We start from the raw sequence: 24,618 nt of genomic DNA on the forward strand, positions 1-24,618 counted from the left end.
TTTGCTGCAATATATATATTTTAATTCAAAGTGAATCGACAGTAATACACCATAAATTCTTATTTTGACACTCACCAAAATAGTCACCTGGAAAACCCGCTTTTTGTGACAAAGTACAGAAGGCTTGGTCACATTTAAATCACTGAGAACTAGAGAGAAATACTATCGCAAACCGTAATAGACATTACATCCATAAAAATTTTCCCAGTCCTTATTGTAATATTGCACAGTGCAATTGCTACATGGCAAACTAGTGTAGCATAGAAGTAAAAGCAAAAACAAACCAAAGAAAGAAAGCCACAAGTCTAAAACTGTTAAACAGTTAACAGTTCAAACTCAGTAATCAAATCTATATCATTGGGTTCTTTAAAACAAATCTTCCTACACCTTGCAGTGTATGATTTAACTTTTACTTAACACAAATCAACTTTAAAATTAGTAGTAGAGATTTTTAAAATGAAAAAGTTTTGCTACTACAGTAACATATTTAAACACCCTGAAGGAAAAGAAACGAAATATCAAGATATTTGATTAAAAAAAATTTGTAAATTAAAGTAATATGCAAATACGCAACTTGGAAGTCATGCAGTGTTTTATTTAAGAAAGCAGTAAAACCAAAGAAAACTGGTAAAAATGGTTTTAAAGAGAGTACAAATTCTTTTCTCAGTATGCTAAATTTAGGTTTTAGCAGGATCTTGGATCTTTTTTTAATCTTCTTAAACACATAAAAAGCACGTGATTAGAATCAGTTAAGAGCAGTGTACTTAACTTGGGTACGCCTTTATCAAACAGGACTATTATATTATGAAAACATTGAAGTTTATCATTCACCATCAATTTAACAAGACATCTCAGTCTTGGAACAGAAATACAGAAAATACGATGTTTCAGGGTAGTGAACACGGCCCTGAACAGGAAGAAAACTGCGCCAGTTTTGTACCTGGTACAAACATCGATCAATCCTTTGCACTTGGTGTTTCTGAAACATCCATTGCCAGCACTGATTCTTCTCCAACAAGTGAGCAGATACCAGTAAACTGCTGGACCAGATAAATTAAATTAGAAGGCTGTGGAGGGCAGCAAGTTTACTTAAATAGTGACTCCATAAATTTGCCATCTGTAAATAATCTTTTAAATTAATCTTAGGCTATTCCTTTTTATGTGTAATATATATATATATTTCTATTTATATAAAATGCATAGAATTGATTACTAAAAACACTGAAACTTGTGGGGAAAATTAAGTCCTTCATTTTCAGTGTGACTAAAAATGTACTGCTGGTTTTAATCTTATGATCTAATACTGTAATTTTTAAAATTAATTTCAGGCACATTTATTTCATTGATGATTATTAAATAAAACACTGCTTGTATTCATGGAGTAAAGAAAAGTTTATCCATTATTAGCTTATTGTCAACGCTGTACTAGTGGTATGCAATTCATTTATCAAAGAAATGCTGTAAATCCAAAACAGTTGGAGTTTTACACTCAAATGCTTTGTACTGTTTATTCCAGTAAATGCTGTAAGATTATATTCCAGATTTTTAAGGAAAAAAAGTTAAGTCAAGCCTGCAAGATACAGCTTTCTCAAGTGTCTACAATGCCAGTATGAAAATTAAAAATTAAGTTACATTGATACATCCCAGTTTTTTTTATATGCAGTGATGAGCACAAACATTAATAGAGATAAAATACTGATGCAAATAACACACCCCAAAATAACATATGCAATTTTTTCCATCATTTACAATACAGTAGTTACAATGACACTCCAAACAGAAAAGCAAAGTAAAAAATCAAAACCCCAACTTCTATTTCATGTAATTAGACTTATACAGAAATTAGAAGGCTAAATAACAACTAGTTAATCACCTAATTTCACAGCTATCTGAAGTGGCAATCGTTATATAGCAGCTTATCTATGATACATTCAAGATAAATGATACAATTTATTATTTGCCCATAAGCTAAAACACAGCCTGCTTAATACCTTCCTTTAAATTCCACCTCTACACTACAATATACTTGAGGTCTATGCAAAAAGTAGCTACCTTTTATATAGGAAATGGATGATTAAGTCTTTGGTGCTGTAAAAGCAACTTCATTTAAACATCACCACCACCACCACCAAAAAAAAAAAAAATAAGGAGGGAAAAACCCAAGACGCACTTCCTAGGAAAACAAGCATGTAATTTCTGTCCCTGACGGAATGTATTAAATAAGCAAACACCACCAACAAGCAAAACAAGTACTACAATGTAAAAATACTTAAAAACAAAACAAAACAAACCCTCTCACATGCATAAATGAAAAATTGCACACAAAGAACTCACATCTTTTCAAGCTTCAATGGTAAATATTCTGCTACTATTTATTAAATACTGCATGGTTTGCCCAAGCTAGGATGAAACCACATCATGAATCAATGAGCATTTTCTTTATCTACTCAAAGTCATGCCTACTGTACTGCATCTCTAAACATTTTATTAAATCCAATTATACAGCAAACACTCCCAAAATAAACTTAGATTGTATTGCAGTTTCACTTAACAGTATATAAAATGCTGTGTTGTGACAGGTATCAACTATCCATTAGATACTGAATCACTTTTTCTTAAGCACTACTACCTGCTTGCTTTTCTTGAAGCTAGATCATTCTGAAAAATCAAGACAGCAGAATTCAGCTATAGCAAACATGCTGCCCTCTTAGTAAGGAAAACACAGCTACAACCTGAAATCATACCACACAAAACCAAAAATGAACATTACTCCATCAAAGGAAACTAAAGAGTAAGTCTGAACTTTAAGTGCTGCAGTCCTCAACATTTATATATAGTAATAACATTAACAACCTCAAATATTTAAGGCACTATGTGTGGGAACGGTTTACAATGCAGCTGAGATTATTAGAACAACATTTAAGAGCAAAGTCTAGGCAACATTTTGCCCATGCAAAAGACACATGCAAATGTAAAGAACAATAGCTCAATTTCTTAGGTAAGTGACCCAACATTTATACACTAAGACACAGATAATACAATTCACTTGTATGCTGTAATTCTGACATATGTGCATCTGTTGCTCTAAGTCTGTACACAGAATGGCTTCCCAAATATAGACGTGTCTTGCACTAGTTAGAAGGCAATTTTATAAAAAATAGTGGGAGCAAAACTGGACTTCTGCTCCCATAAGTCACCTGCCTAGAGTTACTACATAAGAAGATAACATGACCAAAGACAAGTTATACCAAATGTGCAAAACACATTAAAAGTGAGTTTTTTTTTAAAGCTCAAAGTTGTTTAAATTGCACCCAAGTCTCCATGATTCAAAAATAATTTTCTTGTGCCATGGCTAATATTTATTAAATACCATGTTTTATTTTTAATCAAATGTTTATATCATTGAGCTTCCTCAATATACGCTTTTGAATTTTCACATGTATGGATACTGGCTGAGTTTGGTTGGACTCAGTGGAAATCCAGTATATGCAGGTGATGCTGCAATGTAAGAATGTGGTGGGAAGATTGGTTTGTACTGAGTCTGATGAATGTTTGGGGATGGTAACAGACGGGGATTTATGCCCACTGGGACTTGGTGAACTATGCCACTGGGATGGGAGATATTATAAGTTGGATGCTGTAACATAGGTCTTGAGGTACATGGAGAGGCTAAGAGGTGGGCCACTGGTGCAGCACTGCTGAGGGTAGCTGATGATGGGTATGGAAGTAGAGTAGGCTGTCCTCCGAGGTGCGTATTTCCAGCCAGATGGGCGTGCACAGCTGTGTGATTAGGACTTCCATGAGAAAGAGTGAATGGATTACTAGTAACACTAGTAGGGATATAAGCTTGCTGTCTTCGATGTCCAAAGTTTCCATTCCACTCTTGATGCCCAGATCCAAAGTGCTGAACCTATCCAAAAACAAAACAAAAAGATTAATTACATATTTTATAAGTCAAAAAGAAAGGGAAAAAAGGGAAATTACAAGATACTCTGTGACTGATAACCCACAGAGGATCTCTCAGATCTTAGCTTATACTAAGTATAAACAGAGTGGAGAAAAATATCGATCAATTTTATATATATATTAGTATTAGCATTTTAATATGTATTACTGCATATTATTATAATATTAACATTGCCACTACCCCTGCTAGTAGTGTCACTATTCCTACCACTACTGATAGCTACCATTTGCAGAGCACCTATTATATGTAAGACTAACACTTTACGTACGAGACTGTATTTAATTCTAATTATAGTTATATAGCTATCATTTCCATTAACTGTGGTCCAGACTTGTTGAAGAGACCTGGCCAAGGTACTGTACATAGCATTTGGCAAAACCAGGATGTGAACGCAGGTCTGACTCCAATACCTATGACCTTTTCTTTCCCCCAAGTCAAACACAACTGCCAAGCACAGTGCTGACCAGATGGCAAGTACTCAATAAGGCATCTCTCACCATCACAACTAACACACAAGAAATGTAACCATCAATGCATTGGTGTGCATTCTGATTTAAAGGGCCTAAAACAACAAACAGACTAAAAAACTTTAAGAGAACCTAAGAACCTAATCTTTCTGAAAAATTCAAGTTCCATGGATAATCAGATAATTATCCTATTATTAAGCCAATTACTTTTTAAGTCACTTGGGATAATGAAAAGGGAAAAATTTATTAAGATTTTATACAGTGTGAGAATCTTTTTCCCCCCAGTTAGAAAACTGCTAAATTTGAATCCCAAAGACTCATAAATTCACAAACATACCTGACTGAAATTCAAATGCTGCTGCTGGAATGCTGATGTCAATTTCTGCTGACGATTACCTACTGCGGAAGGCTGGTTTAATCTTCCAGAAGCAGATCGTCCTTTTATTAATGGCTGGCATACAGAATCTGGCAACAACAAAATACCAGAAAGTAGCTACTTTTTCCTTCTTATATAAAAATTAGAAAGGTCTTTAGATATTTTACACAATAGTGATTTGAGAACCTTAAAATTAAATAAAAAGAAAAGATCTCATGGTTTCCAAGGACTGGGTGATATTAGAAGATATCTCCTTTGTACAATAGATTTGGCAGGGTCAGGCTGGAAATTCAGAGATGACTTTCGGCTCTAATGTTCCTAAATTAAGACCTTTTAAGGGACAATCAGGGAAATAGAGAGGACTCAGTTTACCTGTGTTTGCCATATGCTCATCGGCATTTAATCCATTTTCTAGTCCCATTGGTGGCACCACAACAGTACAAACAGCTGGTTTGGTTTCTGTGTCAGCAGAGGTTACCAGTTCTGTGTTTTGATGCGTATCCGCCACAAAACTGCTCTCTGCAAACGGGCTGTCATGTCCTGAAGAGTCTGATGTTGGAGAGCCATCCACAGTATCACAACTACTTTCCTGTTCTTCATCTGACATACTACAACAAGAAAGTATTTTTATGAACAATGTTTTTCAATGTTAAATCTAAAGTTAAATAATTTCCAGACTCCCAGCAAATTGATAAGAATCTTATTCAATTATTTCATACCTAATTACAACTTCTTCCTTATCAAAAAAACATTTTTCATAGATTTCCTAGACTCCCACATTAATTCTCTTTTCAGACTGCTAACCCTAATTCTGTCTATCTAGGAACACACTCTTGGCACTTATTTTTCCCTCCTTTCCATTCCCACTTGATCCTTAGTCGCAGTTCATAAAATCCCATTTATAAATTACAGAAGATTTCATCAAGACACTACAAAAGAAGTGCTGTTCTGGATAACTGAAACGAAATGTACAAACACATAAGCATGCAACTTGCATATTTCAGATTAAATTCTAATGTTATATATGTGCCTTTAGTGATAATTTGGGTCCTTTTAACTAACCAGTTATCTGAAAGGTCTTTCCCACCTCTCTGAAGGTCTAGCCAGTGTCCCATTTCTCTTCTCGCCCTGACCCTTGGGCCCTGCCCACCACCCCCCAACTCCTTGGGATTTCTACAGCATTTATATTGTTTTACTACTCACTTCATACTTAACAATTTGAAGCACCTCTTTTTATATGTATATTTTAATTATATATTTTTATCTTTGTATTTTATTTATATATACACATCTTACATGTATGTGTGTATTTACATATACGTATGTATAATATCAACTTCCAAACCACATTATAAACAAGTTATAAGAAGATGTGTTAATACTTCTTTATGCTTCCACAGAGCTTAGTTATAACCAAACTATTCAAAACCATATTTCCTGATTATGGAAAAAAGAGAAGACGAATAAAATTAAAGCTGAACTTTTTCAAATTTTGTTTCCACTAAAAAAAAGAATTTCTAAAAGCTAAAATCAAATGTATTTCACTGAAATTTTTATGGCTCATCTCTTAATGCGTTAGTACCTCATGCAGGTTAGGAGAAGCTCACTACTTTAGTGGCAAGGCACGTCCCTGGCCAAAAGGAAGGGTAGGAAGGAAATATGCATGAAACCGTGCAAATCAATCACTATGAGAGAAAAAAATCAGCAAATACTCTACTGACAGTGGGTCATTACTTTATTATGCAAAACATTCCTTTTTATTTTGCTGAAGTATATGTTCTTATTCCAAATTTAAATTACAATAGTAGTCTGTGGAGCTGGAGTTGAGAATGTGGCTTTTTCACCCTTTCAAAACAAATGATTCTTTAAAAATCATTTATTAGAACCTCAATTTTTCATTTAGATCTGTTCTGTAATAGTAAAGAAAATTACTACTTAAAACCTGAGTTTATAAAAAGGTGATCTAGTTCAAAAATTATGATCAAGAGAGAAGTCACTGTGAAGTAACTGGCAGGTACTTACTAATTTAAACAACAACAAAAGAAATCACAGGCTTTTTAGTAGACTTAATATTTATAATGTACTGCTATTGAAATTCCTTTACCTGTTCGGTCTCTTGCAAGGGGATGGGCTGGACTGCCCTGAGGAGCTGGTGCTCAGAGTACTCTCAGGACTACTTAATGAACAAATCCGATCAATATTCAAGGTGCTCTGGCAAGCTTCACAATCCAGATTACCTTTACATCTAAGTAAAGAGGGAAGGGACAACTGGGTCAAAAATGAGAACATACTTCCCAAGTAGCCAAAATTTACATTATTTAATTAAGGATATGAAACAGTTAAGACAAAAATCTAAAGCTCATAATACAGGAAAAATGCTATAGTAATCACGCTAAATGCTATTCAGGAAGTTTACTCTGAAGGACATGAACAGACAAGTAATAAATCACAAAGTTTTTCTTCCCACTGCAGCAGAGGGTGCCATCATTATTGAAGGAGGCAGGAAAATCGCGGGAAACTGCTTTTGGCACTTACTCTCTGAGCGAATGTCTCTGCGACGTCTCTTCTTCATCAGTGTCACTGCTAATGGTGATCACACTCACCGCAGGACTCGGGGAGTCAGCGATGATGATGGTTTGCCGCTGTTTATCTGAAACTGATGAATCAGGGTCCTGCCTGATAGAAGTTTCACAACAATTTCTTGCCTCTCCTTCTGAGTTATGATTGTCCTGTGTTTCTATGCAACTTGCTTCCTCAACATCTTTCCCATTTACTATCTTTGGAGAAATAAATGCTGATTGTGGGATATTGGTATTCTGCAATGAATTACTCCTGCAATCAAAGGAACAATGTGTTATTCCTATAATCAAAATATATACATGACATTTTTCTAAGACAGCTTGTTATAATTAACAATGCAAACCTTCACTTGTTAAGATTATAACACACTAACATACAGATGAGTCTGTGATATATAAAATACCTCTAGAAATATGAGTGTAGATTGCATTTACATATATTCAAATGGTCTTTTTTTTTTTTTTGGTAAATGTGATATCTGAGTATCTAAAATGGTCTAAAATCATAGGTAGATAATAAATCAAAAGGGCAATAAAGACAATCTTACCAACTGAAAGCATTTATTTCCTCTCTTCCTGGCTCCCATTCCATTAGTTTTACCAAAATACCTCTGAGAAATTGAGAAGGGAGCTGGCTTAGTGTTTGTAACAAAGCTATCAAAGAGGTCATTTTGAATACAACAGAGTGACCCTTTGGTGTACATGCAAAATTTATTTTAATGACTAATTTTCAAAATGCAGAGGAAAGTTAAAATATCAATACCAACCTGTTCTGGCACAGTTTATTTTTCTTGGTGGTGGCAGGCTGAGGCCACACAACATGTGCGATGCCCACACTAATTGGCTGAGGGGCTGATAAGGTGATCTGATTGGTTAGAAGAGGTTGTGGCATCACTGAGCTGTAATGATTGCTGTGTGAAATCATTTTCCTAGGGAGAAAATTTAGAAAAATTGAATCTCTACTTTACCATATCTAGTTTGCAAACTATTCACAAAGAAGTACCCTTGTTTTTAACTTACCCCCAGTCTCCGAGCCTTTGTGAACCAGCCATACCCTCAGAAGCTAATGTAGTAGCAGGAGCCATGGGTGTTATCTGTTGCCAGGCAGGTACCAGCATCTGCTGTGTTCTACCAGACCATGTCTGTTGCAGCAAAAAACAAAACCAAAAACAAAAGAAAAACTAGTATGATACAAGTTAACTCAAAGTAACAATCTTCTAGACGGGAATAAAGACACAGACCTACTAGAGAATCGACTTGACGATCTGGGGACGGGGAAGGGTAAACTGGGACAAAGTGAGAGAGTGGCATGGATATACATACACTACCAAACGTAAAATAGACAGCTAGTGGAAGCAGCCGCATAGCACAGGGAGATCAGCTCCGTGCTTTGTGACCACCTAGAGGGGTGGGATAGGGAGGGTGAGAGGGAGGGAGGGAGACGCAAGAAGGAAGAGATATGGGGACATATGTATATGTATAACTGATTCACTTTGTTATAAAGCAGACACTAACACACCATTGTAAAGCAATTATACTCCAATAAAGATGTTAAAAAATTTTTTTAAATTTTTAAAAATAAAAAAATTCAATAATTAAAAAAAAAAGTAACAATCTTCTAATAATTATAAAAGTTAAAGTCAATAATCTACAAGGATCGAATTCCCATCTAGGTCATTTTCATTGTTTCCAACAGCACAAATGGATTAGTGCCTCTACCTGAGTAAAAGGAGGACAGCACATATGTAAAAATAATGAATTATTACCAACCTGAGAAAGAACTCCTGGTCGGATCTGTAGTGGCTGCATGGCTGGGGCCTGCGTTACAAGGGGTACTGTATTATCTACCCTTATTGAATAACTAGTGGGTTTACCATGTGTTGCAGGAATACCTGTGAAATAGAAAAGAACAGTTCTCAAATAAAAGAAAAAACTTTTCTGAGTTACCCTATAAAACTCTTAAATTTATGAATTGCTAAAATTCTTATTAGGATTATGAAAAAATTCCCTGCATAAAATTTTCATAATATTAGAAAGCAATCTATTTGGAAAGTGAGATACTGTCTATCTACCTTGTGGTACCTCATTCCAAAAATTGTTATAAAGCTACTCTTTCAAAGTTGAATGATTTGTTTTTGAAACTTCCCATTCCTTTTAAAGTTTGCTATTATAGCTTTCCTTTCCTTTTAGAAAGTTCTGCCACTGGTAAGACATGGAAAGGTGAATCTGGCTCAACATCCTTATCCTCTAGCAGGTAAATGTTCATCTTTTCATACAAACTTTTAGCTATGCTTGGTATTCTCTTCTTTAAAACTATGATAGGATCTTATACACGTCACCAAAGGAGGAATGTATCACAACTTCAACTTCAATGGCCATGATGGTTTACATGATTCAATAAAATTCAGGATGGCACACTCATTTCAACCTCTAAAGGAAAAGCAAAAAACAAACTTTTCTGCCTTATATGATACAACTAAGCATTTATCATTGTGGTTTAATCTACTAGTATTTCTAGTGGAGAGCTACTGGAACTCCAGGACAAACATGTTCCATTTTGCTTACCCCCTAGGAAAATTAGAAAGCAGGATTACTACCCACGTTAATCCTGTTAATATTAATATGCCTGTGTCATACATTGCAAGAGCACCTTGCAAATATTAAGTCTTATGGTACTAAACTTTAAGAGAGTAAAGTAGTATTTTACACCAACTAAGAACTTTGACTAGCAAGATTTTAGGGATATCTCCTAAGATTAGAAAGCTGAGTTACTAGAATAAATTCACTACTTCATAATTCCAGTCTATTGTATTGTACTTACTTTCAATATGGGCTGGCAGATCATTTAAACATAATCAGTTTTTGGATAAAAGTGACCTTGTGTGATCAGCCATTTAAAAAAAATTTTTTAAAAACAATTCTTTTTTTTCTCCTACTGAAAAATAACCTTATACTTTTTATTGCACAAATATTTGTAAGTGATAATTCTAAGGAGAATTTTATTGTGTTTATTTTCTTCACAGAGGTGCTTATTCTACTGACAGGGTGTTCTACCCTCTGAACTCCACCTAAAGAGCTACATGTGAGGGACTTCCCTGGCAGTCCAGTGGTTAAGACTCTGTGCTTCCAATGCAGGGGGTGAGGGATCAATCCCTGGTCAGGGAACTAAGATCCCACGTGCTGCAGCGCATGGCCAAAAAAAGTTAAAAAAAGACAAAGAAAAAAAAGAGCTACATGTGAATTAGATCTACAAAGATCTATGAGTTATTTTTTTAAAATGACCTTCTTACTCTTTCCAAAAAGCATGTCTTGATCAGCAAATTCTCCAAGGAATGGAATATGAGCACACCCAGGCTGTGTAGATATATTGCAGCAATAGAGAAGCTCATCAGAGAAAAAAGCATCCTCACTTTGATAAGGATGAAATCACAGAGCAAATTCTTAAATCCCCCCAAAAAAAGATTGCCCTTAAATTCTCCTCGTAATCAATGCCTTAAGACAAGAAGAATTCTCCTATAATCTTTTTTTTTAAATCAAATTCAAAAGTGGGTTCAGGGCTTCCCTGGTGGCGCAGTGGTTGAGAGTCCACCTGCCGATGCAGAGGACACGGGTTCGTGCCCCGGTCAGGGAGGATCCCACATGCCGCGGAGCGGCTGGGCCCGTGAGCCATGGCCGCTGAGCCTGCGCGTCCGGAGCCTGTGCTCCGCAATGGGAGAGGCCACAACAGTGAGAGGCCTGCGTACAGCAAAAAAAAGAAAAAAGAAAAAAAAAAGTGGGTTCAGATCCTAATTTTCTATATGCTTATTAGGTTGGCTAAAATTTTTATCTTCGATTACATTTGCTTGATACCTGGAAAGCATGACACAAAAAGTTTAAAGACTGTTCTAGTACAACAGAGGAGAATTTTACTGGAATGCATTTGACTCTAAAATAGCAGTTTTCATCCAGAGGGGATGAATAAGTAGCTATTGCCAAATAATGTTAAATGCTTGTTTAGTAAATACAACAACCTACACTCAAATTTGTTAAGTAAAAGCTTGTCTAAGTCTTCTGTACTTTAAACATGGCACAATATTAGGAATGTGGCATCCATATAGCTATACCTACATGTTGTATCTATAGTATCTAAAATATATGAAATGCATGATGAACTTAAATAGTGTAGACCCAAGGTAAAAAATTTAAAGTGAAGGACAAGAGACATAAATTTTATTTTAAAATCCGAAGTATAATGGTACCATAACTGCTACCCAATAATCATTTAAATATGTTTCTTTGAAATGGATTAGCACATTATGAGGTAAAGGGGTAAGAAGGTCAATACTGGGATTTTCTACAGATGCCAAAATGGATTAGAGGGAAAGCTTTCATTTCTAAGCAGACACTATACTAAGAAACAGTGAGACAACATATTACAGAGCCTGCCTGTTATGCTGCTGCAACTGCACCTGTTAGTTTTTTAAGCGAACAAATATTTTGCTTTCTCTCACTATTAATTCTAAAACTATTGTTCTTCACATTTGATGAGTTAATGAACCTGAAAGTATCTCCTTTTCTTTCTGTTATCCTTGTTAGGAACCACTTGCAGTTGCTAACATATGTACAGAAAGGTTACTAACCTTTTATTAATTATAAGCTACATAAAAAGATAAAAGATTTGCCTAACCTCATTGAATGTTTTAAGAATGATGCCCAATTGTATTTAGAAATGTGTCCACAAAGCCTTTTGGTACAAACAGAAGGTAGCTCTGAAAAAAAAAAATTGTTATTCCAAATCTTTTTTTTTTGGCTGTGCCGCACAGCTTGCAGGACCTTAGTTCCCCTAACAAGGATCAAACCGGGGCCCCCAGCAGTGAAAGCCCAGAATCCTAACCACTGGAATGCCAGGGAATTCCCTGCTATTCCAAATCTTGATGAAATATACCACACTGTAGGTAGGTGACTCCCAAACTGATTTTGGTACACGGAAGAGATCATTAGAACCTAAGAATCTATTAGTACAGATTAAAAACTCATCTAAGTGAAAATGTATTTGTCAAGATACCACTTACGTAGTAACTAATTGAAAAACAAAAAAGCATCAGTCTTGCATGCTCAAGTATTTAGAAGTAAAATGTCTATGACTTACTATTAACAGTATGTGTATGTGTAACAGACAGATAGAACAAATACACCATGTTAATACTTGTTGAATCTAGGAGAAAGGACATTATTATTCTTTGAACTTCTCTACAATAAACAGTTGAAGAAAAACAAAGAAACACAACAGCATCTTTAAGAGTGCTGACAATATGATATAGGTATTTTTATTACCAAACCAGCCATGGGTCACTGTCACAGATAACAGACCAAAGCTACCCTGGTAGAACCAAAGTGGCTAAAGAGCTGCCATGTTTTCACATCTCTCATTACCAGCCAAGCAAGTCAACAAACATATTTTTGGTGCTTTGTTAGGCACTGTGGGGAAGATTAAAATAAAAACTTTAAAAAGTTGCTCACATCCTTAAATGAAATAAAAATTTCAAATATAACCTTCAGAATCCAGAAATATTACAGCTGGAAATGATCAAGATAGTATCTATTCAGTCTGTTTTCTTTGACAAAGGCTGAAGCAAGTTAACAGACTTGTCTGGGATGGCAGAGCAAACAGCAGAAAGAGAACTAGATCCCAGGCCGACTTAGCACCAAGAGCTCTCACTTACACTATACAGCATTACCACCATGCTTCAAAGAGTCATTTCTGGCCCATTTGGAATCAATCTCTTGATTTTAAGATATAACTAGATGTCACGGCCTAGCAAGGACAAAATGCTACCGAAGGACCTAGGAAAGAGGGCTTTATGCTAGCTATTCCAGTCAAAAAGTTCACTGCTATCACCCTTTTACCACTAAGAAGTTCCTCAGTGTGAAAATTTATGGCATCTTCAAAGGTATTCTGTCACCATCTCACTTGAGGATTTGATTCTATATTTTTATCTAAATAAGGGCAATTTGATCAAAATCAATCTTCAAACAAACAAACAAACTAAGCTATGGGGAAAGAACAAGACTACAATATTTTAGGAAAGAAATCCTCTGACCAAAACTTAAAGAACTGAGCTCTCAATCACTGTAATGTCCAGCGATGACATGCAGATAAGTACCTACTTGAACATCTGGAGCAGTTATACCCAGTATAGGACAATCCATACCTTTCCAAGTTCATTAATTTCCACTAAGGTATGTTATCATGCTAGACTCTACAGGAAATACAACTGTCATATGGTCCATTTTGTTAATGATGACTACAGTGGAGCTGCAGTCAAGAAGTATCACTGGTCTAAAGGCTACTGACCTGCTTAAATTAAATTCAAATGTAGCAGTAAACGTACCAAAACCCATGCAGTATATTTAATGAATAGATGCCTAAACTTATTTTAAAGTAATGCATGCCTAAATTCAAAGTGTAATTTAAATAAAAGAATACCTTGAATAGCTGGTGGACAGATAATCAGTGTCTGCTGAAAAGCATCACCACAACCAAAATGAGCAGTTCCAGCCTGCAGAGGAATCCCATGGTGCACAACTGAATGAGCAGATGTGGTTAATGCCTGAAACGATAGACGTACATGGCATTCATTATACAGAGCAGGCTTCTAATTGCTGTACACATACTTTATAAGTAGAAATCAAATGCATTTCAATAAATCGTAATTCTATGATAAAAATGGACCCAGAAATTGATCTTACTGAAGTCTACTTTTTGTAGAGTTGAGACATAGAAGGGCAGGTAGATCATATTGAAAGAATAAAAGGTGAAGGAAAAAAATGGATTTGAGTAGATATGCTCCAATTGTTACCCTGAAATATTAGAGATTTAACAGAACAGCCATAGTAAGACTTCATCAGCACTGAAACTTCTAACTGCTGACATGGAAACTTCTGCATATTTCAAAAGCAAATCAGCAATCATTTAAAAAAAAAAAAAAGAGGAGCATAAATTATCAAATACTACAAGTTCTTACCTGACTTCTTAATGTGCCAATTTTAGTAAAATTTGCTGTCAGATTAGCAGTACTGCTTGGAGCAACTGGTCTCAAGAGTGAAGTTTTATTGTGATTATTTGTGTCACATGAATTCGGATGGGACTTACAAATATCCATAATATGAAAACAGGACTTTACACTGCAAAAGAAAAATCGAAAGGTAATTGTAATATTATTTTTTTAATGTTTAGAGTAGTTTAAGATTAAAAATTATTTCCAAAAGGAAAAAAAAGTCTATGGCTTGCACTTAATCTGCATATTTCCAACAGTATTTCTACCAGGAAATCCTGTAAGATCAAATTTCAAAGCAAGCAGAAGAATATACTTATATCTGGAATATTTTCTTGAGACAGCAAAGCAATAGTGAGCACTTTTTGGTTATAATTTTATGACCCCTACTCTAAATAGTTTTTTTCTAAACTTCTAGATCTCCACATCCCTAGATTAATAGCACCATGTATGTGGTTATTATGTTATTTTCAAAGTACTTATATACAGAAACCATTACACATTTTTAAGTACTGGGGGTGTGGAGACTAGTTGGGCTTTATAAAAACATCGATTTTAATTGTAATTCACAATAACGAATATCAGTTTGTTCCTTTACCTCCTTCATTCAATATTTTAAAAATATTAAAAGAAGTTATTTTAAGTCACTTACTTTACTCTCTTCAGCCTATAAAAAAGAGGACTGGGGTTCAAAGAATTCACAAGCTTTGCCTAAGGTAACTCTTCTAAGTCCTTCTCAATTTGGGCATATACTCTTCTCTACTAACCCATAAAAAAACCCTCCTTTCCTTCCACAACACAGGGGAAAGAAGGGGGACAAGAAAAGCAAATGCTGTGAAAGGAAATTGAAAATGGAGTTTGCAGGACTCAAAATTGAGGGAGGAACAACTTAACACTTCCTTTAACTATAAATATGCCTGGTTATTAAGGTAAGAATGTCATGTAAAACGACATCACTCAGTCATCCTCAGTATGCTATTTTGGAAAAAGAACATTGGAATGTGATTTAGATTTGCATTCTACTTCTACTCTGCAATTTACTGTCTATGTGAACTTGGCCAAGTTAGCTTAACCTCTTTTTACTCAGTTTACTTATATTTAATGAAGAAACTGAATCATTTTTCTAACACACTGGTTTACCACAAACAGCATTATCATTTCTCCAGAATCATTTTAAAAGATTTTAGAGTAACATACTGGTTGCTATGCGGGAAATCTAGAAGATGTTTCATATTAACAAAAGCATGGTTCAAAGTCTCTGCTGGAGTAATTCTTAAATCTGCATCAATCAGCAACATTTTTTTCAACAGACTAACAAATTCTCTTCTATCAGCTTTCTCAGCCAAAAGATCACTTCCTTCCAAATCCATCACTGTGTTCACCTGCAAAATCAAAATTTCAAGTCATCGAATAAAAATAAGCCATACAAGGTAGTATATGTTAAAGTCTCACAGTTTACAAAAAAAGCCCACAACACAGGAAAGAACAAAGAACTACAATTATTTTGAAATAAGAAAGAACAATTGAGTTTAACAAATCCTCAAAAATATTTTGAGGTACCAAAGAGCATTCAAAGCAGGAAAAAAAATTTTTTTTTAACTAACAAATATCCACTTCTAGAGAGATGTAAGGAAAAGAAATATGTCTGTTAGAGTTTTCCTTTTTAAAGAAAATACTTTAATAATACAAATTAAATATGTGATAAAGACAAATGCAATTTAGTCCCTGAAACCTCAGAATCAATTTTGTTTGAAAAGCTTAAAAACAGCAAGCATTCTATGTCATATAGAAAATGATTAACGTGTTTTGGCATTCTTGGCATTCAACTCCACCAACTTAAGCATAAGATTGACAAATGTGTCTGTGGTACTCACATGCACTATATCATCCAGACTGTTGAATATGTACTTTCTGGCTTCTTTAGACTTCATTCCTGTCTCAGCCTCATGTTCTTCCAGTGTCTTATCGAATATATCAGAGAAGGAAAATATCTTATTACCCACCATTTGTAAATCCTTTATTTCTTCAATTCTGGCACATTTAGCCTAATATATTGAATATTCTAAGGCAAGTAGTAGTTTCAAAAGAATAACTATCAAAAATGTAATTTTGGGACTTCCCTGGTGGCACAGTGGTTAAGAATCCACCTGCCAAGGCAGGGGACACGGGTTTGAGCCCTGGTCCGGGAGGATCCCACACGCTGTGGAGGAACTAAGCCTGTGTGCCACAACTACTGAGCCTGCGCTCTAGAGCCTGCGAGCCACAACTACTGAAGTCGATGCGCCTAGAGCCTGTGCTCCGCAACGAGAAGCCACTGCAATGAGAAGCCCACGCACCGCAACAAAGAGTGGACCCAATGCAGCCAAAAATAAATAAATAAAATAATTTTTTTAAATGTAAGTTTTTAGAAGTATACAAAAAATGAGAAGTTCAGGTTCAGATCAAAAAATATTACACATATAGATAAAATCCTTAACAAAATAACTAAAGTGAATCATTAAAGATTTACTAATCCCAGGAATAAATTAGGTACTTGGGTTATGTAGTAAGTGGTTACATTCAATCCCTGTCCTATAAAGCTTAATAAATGTAGAACTGGGTAGGGAAGATAAACAACACAAAATGATACACATAAAATTTTTTTAAACTATTTAAAGTGAGTTAATAATTGTGCTGCCAGGTTAGAGAATGAGCTAAGGTATTCAGAAAGGACTCTCCTCGTTAAAAGTGGGGGGTGGGGATTGTCAAAAATGAAAATTCAAAAGAAGAAAAAAATGCAATGAAAGAGGGCTTCCCTGGTGGCGCAGTGGTTGAGAGCCCGCCTGCCGATGCAGGGGATGCAGGTTCGTGCCCCGGTCTGGGAAGATCCCACATGCCGCGGAGCGGCTGGGCCCGTGAGCCATGGCCGCTGAGCCTGCGTGTCCGGAGCCTCTGCTCCACAACGGGAGAGGCCACAACAGTGAGAGGCCCGTGTACCGCAAAAAAAAAAAAAAAAAAAAAAGCAATGAAAGAAAAATAGGCACAGAGGGTATTATCTGTGAACATGAAGCATCTTAGAATATGTTTTTCTAAATATTTTTTTTAATGAATTACCTTTAATCTCCAACCAGAATGAGAGATATCTGTTTCTCTGCAAAAAAATCTTGTGGATTTTGTACCCACATTTAACAACTGTTCTCCTGGTAAACCTTGAGTCTGAGAAATGTATCGAATCTGAAAAATAATTTACAAAACAGAAGAGTTATTCTTTTATTGCATTAGATATTTATTGAACAACTGTATCAGACACTAAGGTAGATGTTAGGTCAAGAATTAAATGATGTACAGTGTGTGCCCTAAGAAATCAGTCCAGTAGGGAACATACAAGTAAGCAATTATAATACAGTGTAATATATATTGATATAATACAGGTATAATAAATACATGCCTTATGGAAAAACAAAGAAGAGACACATAAAATAATTGTAGTCATATAAAGTTCCAGATGAGGTGACGCTCAAGTTGGGTCAAAAAGAACAAACAGTTTGTCAGCCCTGAAGGAATGGAAAAAAATCTGAATTATTATGATTTATGCTAAGGTTATAATATGAGTAAATATGGAAAATAAAAGGAATACATCCACACATTCAGAGACTAAAGTTCACTAAGGGAGAAATGGCAAGAGACGAAATTGATCTAGCAGGCAAAGGGCTTTATCAGTAGGTTAAGAAGTTTGGATTTTACTCTGAGAGGCAATACTGGGAAACCACTGGAGAAACTGGAGAAATCTACACAGGCAACTGACAAGTTACTTGACTTAGTGACAAGTTGACGTGGTGAATTAGGGCTGTGGGAGCACTGGAGGGGACGCATCTATGTCACTGGCATATGTGTGCTTGAGTCAGTAGAGGAGGACACAGTGTAGATGAGCTCTCTCAGGAGGACACTGAAAAGCTCCAGCCTCAGGGCCTCTGAACTTAACATCCTTCTGTTTGAACACTGTTCCCCCAGACATCTGTATGGCTAGTGTTTCACTTCCTTCAGCTCTCACCTCAAATGTTACCTTATTCATGAGGCCTTTCATGCCCCACTAATAAATAAGAACAAGCTCTCCCCTCTTAGTACCCCTATCTCTACTTATTCTGTTGTATTTTTCTCTACTGTGCTTTTTTATCATCCGATATTCTGGTACATTTACTTTGTATTTTCTTACCCCATTCTGCAGTAGAATGTACATTTCATGAGGGAAGAACTTTGTTTTGTTTTCTTACACGTACACCCATGACAGTGTCTGGTACATAGGTGGCCCTCAAATATCTGTTCCCCAGATCAACAACTGGGCAGCACAGGGAATAAACAGAGGCTTAACCCCTTGAAACTGTGTTTGAGAACACAGGATTCTTTTTTTAAACCTCAAATACAACTAGTCCATCCTCTCCTGCATCTTCTATTTCTTCCTCTGTATGAGATTTTTGCCCTCGATCTACAAAAATGTTTAATATCTTCCAGCCTAAAAACAAAACAAAAAAAACCCCAAAAACTCTCTTAACTATTTAAAACACTTTTCTCATTCAGTTAAAAGCATTAAACTAGTGGTCTATATTTTACTTTCCATTCTAACCTCAACACACAACAATTGGAATTTTACTATTACTCTCACGAAATGATAATGTCCTGTTATTAACTGACACATTTAATAGTCACATATTAATCCTTATCTTACTTCAACACCACTGGCTATTTTCAAGTGAATAACTTGAAAACTCTGTTCCTTTCATTTCCACATCATTCTTTTCTATTTCTCTTCCTACTTCTTGGCACTCTTTAACTGCCTTCCTCCATTTGTTATATGGCATTGCATTCTAGAGTTTTATCTGTCTTCTTTCCCTCTACAAGCCCCACGTGCCATAGTTTTATCTCTAATTCTATGTCTAAATATTTATCTCTAGCTCTGGAGCTGTAGATCCAACTGCTTACTGATACTCTGTATCTGGCAGGCCTTTAGGTACCTCAAAGTGAACATATTCTAAACTGATTTTCCTTAAACCTGTTAATCCTCATGTATTTCCCCCTTTGGAGACTACCACCAACCACCCGAATCAGAAACCTGAAATTTATGCCCAACAAGTACCTCGCCCTCATCACCCAACATCCAAAACCGTAACAATTTTACCTCATTAGTATTTTTCATAACTGTCTCTCCTCTCCATTCCTCTTTCAGGTCTTCTTCAATTCTGAGTTATACAATCTCACAAGCCTCCTAATTAGTCTACCTGCCTCCCTAATGACCCCATCCTCTCACTCCCAATTCATTATTCACACTGCTAAGAACAAGAAATTGCTAACAGCCATTTTAATAAAATGAAAATCTGATTATTACTCCCCTGTATAAAATTACTTTACTGCCTACAGGATGGATTCCAAATCTCTAAACATGGCACACAGGCCCTCCAGCTTTATCTCTTCCGGGCTCTTTACATGCTCCTGTACTCCAGCCCCGTCTAGCACCTGCTAAACCTTGCATGGGTTAGTTTCTCTTTCCTAGATTGCTCTCTAACCCCTACTTATCAACATCCCTGTTCCTCTCCCTCCTTACTCCCCTCCCTGCCACTTCACCAAATCCACGTGGCAAACTTTTACTGTTCCTTCTTCAAGACTCAATTGAAGAAATTCTCCTCTGTAAAGCTATGCCTAACCATCCAAAACAGAGGCAATCACCTTCCTCTGTGCTACCATCACACCTAGAACGTAACTATTTTAATGCATTTATAACACTACATTACAATTATTTTTACATGTCAGTTTTCCCTGCTAGACTACGTGCCTCCTAACAAGAGTCTATGTTCATGCATATTTGTATCCCGAATTTTACATGAAATAACTAAAATCTACACCTTACAAATTAGTTTCGTTACATTAAAGTGCAGTACCTCCCCCTCACCCCACATCCCCCAAGTGCCTGAGTTCCTTGTTTTACGGAAACAGAAAATGAAAAGTACTAAGAGCTTAGTACCTTGATGTTGCGTCAGAGTATCACAGATGGTAAGAAAGGTGCTCAACAATTCAATTTCAACAAACTTACACAGGGCATTTATTATGGGTCAGATGCTAAAGCTATGCAGAACAATAAAATATGTTGCCAATCTTTAAAATTTATTCAAAAAATTCAGTAGAATAAATATTTAAGCACATAATCTGCAATTAAACTAGGAAATGCCATTATAAAGAAAAAAACAAAGTGCTAAGAGAATACCATAGAGCAATTAATATACCTAAGAAGTTGAGATGGCACTGAAAAAACAAAACGGCAAATGAACCTGCCAAGTTTATTTTTGGTCATAATGCCTGCCAGTCATTTGAAAAGAACTTGTTCCATCTGTATGCCCCTCCTGTCTCCAGTGGATGAAGGGTGGGGACCTGACCTAGAAGCAATTACTTCATAAATTTGCCTTGTGAACTCAACTAGAATTAAGCTAAGCAAATCAGATTTACAGTGTCAGAAACGCAAACTAAGAAATTCCAGATACTGTTGGAGGATGAGCTGAAGGGTTATAAGGCAGAGCTAGAGTTTGATGACCACGTTAACATAACCAGAGTTAAGAGTGAGCAGGAATTCTGAGTAGCAAGTTAGAACAGATAAAAGCACTTAAAGAGCAGCTAAGTTATACTTAAGATCGAGCACCAGAGTGAAATTCTACCAAAGCCTATTAATTTCTCTAAGTGTTGCCTTGAACCTAAAAGCACCTTCAACTCCAGACTTCACAAAATCCAGTCATATTAAAGCTCATTCTTGGATTTTTGGGCAGTCCACACAAAAATAAATGAACTTTTCCTTGAGCCAACTTGAGAAGGTCTCTTTGAAACCTGAATAGCTTGACAAAATAGAATTCTTTAAAGATTCCCACCCCCACCCCTGGAGTGAGCTCTGTTCTTCTTACATAAGATATAATTTGATATTACCAAGCATAATAAAATTTGAATATAAATTCAGGCTTTCGGCTGCTCTGGATAAGATTCTACCTAAACTCTAACAAACATTTTTCAAGAACAATCAACCAAGTAAATACTGTCCATTCATCCATAAAAATATTATTTAATTTCCTAGAATGTTACTGATGTTTCCCCAGTAAATATAAGTCAAATTGAGTACATATAGCACTAATGAGACACTATACCTACAATTAAGACAGGAAGGGATCCAAGCACAGTACCAATTCACAGGGCAGCCTTCTCTACACATACACAGTAAGTACATTTGTATACAAAAGGAAATAAAATGCACATATGACAAAATATATTCTCAACATGGTCAGTGCCTAGTTGTAGAATCCAAAATTCAAAGAAGAAATTGCCTTGGAAAGACTTTAAGAGATGACACAGATGATTAAAGGGCTAGAACACAAAGCCCATAATAAAGAATTTAAATAGTCTGAAAAGTTTTTCCTGGTGACTCAAATTTGGCCTTGAAGTATACTATACGTATACTGTTAAGTCTTTTTCACCTCCTTTGAAAAAAAACAATATTACAAGGTTAAATATAGGTTACACAAAAGACATATCAACAAGGGTTAAGAAAGAGATGTTACAATATATTTCACAGAAAGTCTGTATTTTTGTAAATGTTCCATGTGCACTTAAAATGTATGTATCCTGGACTTCCCTGGTGGCGCAGTGGTTGAGAGTCCGCCTGCCTATGCAGGGGACACGGGTTCGTGCCCCGGTCCAGGAGGATCCCACATGCCGCGGAGTGGCTGGGCCCGTGAGCCATGGCCGCTGAGCCTGCGTGCCCGGAGCCTGTGCTCCGCAGCGGGAGAGGCCACAGCAGTGAGAGGCCCGCGTACCAAAAAAAAAAAAAAAAAAGTATGTATCCTGCAGTTTTGCGTGTAGTATTGGGTGTAGTGCTCTATGCCTGTATCACTAGGTCAACTTGGTTAATCATGTGTTCAAATCCTCTATATTCTTACTGATATTTTTCTATCTACTTTCTCTATCAATTACTGAAAAAAATGTGCTTTAAATCTCTAATTATGATTGTGGCTTCGTCTCTTTTCTTGGTTCTATCAATTTTAGATTTATAATACTTTGCAGCTGTTGCTAGAGATATAAAATATAGAATTTCTGTGCTTGTGTTGAATTGAATTTCCAAATTAATTGGCTGGGCTTCCACTCTTTATAAATAATGCTGATATATTTGTAATATACGAACACTCCTGTTGTTAAAAGCAATGTTATTAACAAAAGCAAAACAGAAGAAGAATATCTTGTACAACATATATTCTGAGAGATAAATATTTGTACAAAATGTTATCACGGGGGCTTCCCTGGTGACACAGTTCGAGCCCCACTCCGGGAAGATCCCACATGCCGTGGAAAAACTAAGCCCATTTGCCACAACTACTGAGCCTGTGCTCTAGAGCCCGTGAGCCACAACTACTGAAGCCCGCGCGCCTAGAGCCTGTGCTCTGCAACAAGAGAAGCCACTGCAATGAGAGGCCTGCGCACCGCAACAAAGAGTAGCCCCCGCTCACTGCAACTAGAGAAAACCCGCACTCAGCAACAAAGACCCAACGCAGCCAAAAATAAATAAAAATTAAAAAATTTATTTTTAAAAAAAGTTATCATGGGACAAAACAATAAACTAGCATAGGCTGCTGGTTCCTTCCCTAGAACTCAAATCTGGAGACAGAATACAAATGGAGGTTGATGAATCTGAATAACTAATATACAGACTGTGAAAACCCTCTTCGAGCAATAGCAGATTGACAGTGGTAGGGTAGAGGTGGAGTCTGGAAGAAGGTCAGTGCCAGGGAGCTAGGGCAGACTAGAGCAGGGTTCAGCTGGACTCTTAGTGTCTTGAAAGTATCATTATCCATGAAGTACTGTAGAGGTGGTCTACTGCTAATAGCATAGCTTCTAGATTCAGACTGCCTGTGTTAGACTATTGGGCAAGCTTATTAAACTTCCCCACACCTCAACTTTCTCATCTATAAAACTTCATAGGGTTGTTGTGAACATTAAATGAGTTAAAGTGTTGACAGTTCCTGGCACCCAAAAGAACTCGATAAGTATTAATTAGTAATGTTACTACTATTGCCCACTGTACTGTCACTGTAAGGCAAAAAATAAGTTAAAAAAATAAAATAGCAACAACACCCCAATTGGGTTTCCAAGTATATCATGGCAGCTGATGCCCAGAATAGGAAACAGATAACAGACAGAGGCGTGCCCTTTTACATCCTAATTAGATGATCATAATCCAGGGAGTTGAGGAAATTTTATGAAATTCAACCACATAAATAGACTAAAATAAAAAACAACCCCAAAAAACCCCACTCGTGAATATTTTAATAGATGCACAAAAGCATTTCAGAGCCCAAACCAATTTAGGATTTAAAAAAAAACAACTTAGGGCTTCCCTGGTGGTGCAGTGGTTGGGGGTCTGCCTGCCAATGCAGGGGACATGGGTTCAAGCCCTGGTCTGGGGGCATCCCACATGCCACGGAGCAACTAGCCCCTTGAGCCACAATTACTGAGCCTGCGCGTCTGGAGCCTGTGCTCCGCAGCGGGAGAGGCCGCGATAGATAGAGGCCCGCGCACCGCGATGAAGAGTGGCCCCCGCTTGCCGCGACTAGAGAAAGCCCTTGCACAGAAACGAAGAGCCAACACAGCCATAAATGAATGAATGAATGAATAAATAAATTTTTTTTAAAAGGGCAAAATTCCTTAAAAAAAAAACTTAAAATTAGGAATAAAGGGATAGCCCTTATCTTGAAAACAGACATTTATCAAAACCTCTACAGCAAGCATCATATTTGAAAATGAGTATGAAGTCCAAGATTGGAACCAAAAAACACATCATTCCTATTCGTTTGTATTCATATATTTTGGAAAATACCTTTTAAAACACTGAATTGATAACCGTGTGGCTATTGATGCTGTATGCTATTAACTTTTTTCAATTACTGTACCCATTTGGAATTAAAGTAATATACATTCTGAAAATATTGTGAATCTGGATCAGATAACACCACCCAGTTTAGAAAAAAAAAAAGAAATCTATTACAGATTTTAGAAAAACTGAGCTTTGGTCAGGACTTTGTGTTAAATTACCATTGTAACTTTTGACAAGTCATTTCATTTTTCCGGGCCTCAGTTTTCTCCTTTATAAAATGTGAAGGGGTAGTAACTAGATAATCTGTAGGGTCCTTTTCAGTAT

At 36.3% G+C, this 24,618-nt stretch overlaps 1 protein-coding gene across 6 annotated transcripts in view; it reads right to left on the reverse strand.

The window, feature by feature from the left end:
* HIPK3 (homeodomain interacting protein kinase 3) overlaps window positions 1-24,618 on the reverse strand; it is a 96,183-nt gene continuing 71,565 nt past the window's right edge. For 4 of the 6 annotated variants that reach the window (XM_033410163.2, XM_033410174.2, XM_033410168.2 and 1 more), the window contains 14 exons: window positions 17,517-17,636; window positions 16,298-16,384; window positions 15,621-15,805; window positions 14,394-14,553; window positions 13,856-13,979; window positions 9,160-9,281; window positions 8,410-8,531; window positions 8,157-8,318; window positions 7,938-8,000; window positions 7,346-7,642; window positions 6,915-7,055; window positions 5,183-5,418; window positions 4,772-4,899; window positions 1-3,910 (listed from right to left, as the gene is read on the reverse strand). In XM_033410163.2, coding sequence (XP_033266054.1) covers window positions 3,434-3,910; window positions 4,772-4,899; window positions 5,183-5,418; window positions 6,915-7,055; window positions 7,346-7,642; window positions 7,938-8,000; window positions 8,157-8,318; window positions 8,410-8,531; window positions 9,160-9,281; window positions 13,856-13,979; window positions 14,394-14,553; window positions 15,621-15,805; window positions 16,298-16,384; window positions 17,517-17,636 — 2,424 coding nt within the window. In that variant the 3' untranslated portion in view covers window positions 1-3,433. The remainder of the gene's footprint in view (window positions 3,911-4,771; window positions 4,900-5,182; window positions 5,419-6,914; window positions 7,056-7,345; window positions 7,643-7,937; window positions 8,001-8,156; window positions 8,319-8,409; window positions 8,532-9,159; window positions 9,282-13,855; window positions 13,980-14,393; window positions 14,554-15,620; window positions 15,806-16,297; window positions 16,385-17,516; window positions 17,637-24,618) is intronic. The other 2 variants (XM_033410184.2, XM_004263982.4) reach the window with 1 other exon arrangement.

This window comes from Orcinus orca, chromosome 8 (genome assembly GCF_937001465.1).
Source record: "Orcinus orca chromosome 8, mOrcOrc1.1, whole genome shotgun sequence".
Classification (NCBI taxonomy): Eukaryota; Metazoa; Chordata; class Mammalia; order Artiodactyla; family Delphinidae; genus Orcinus; species Orcinus orca.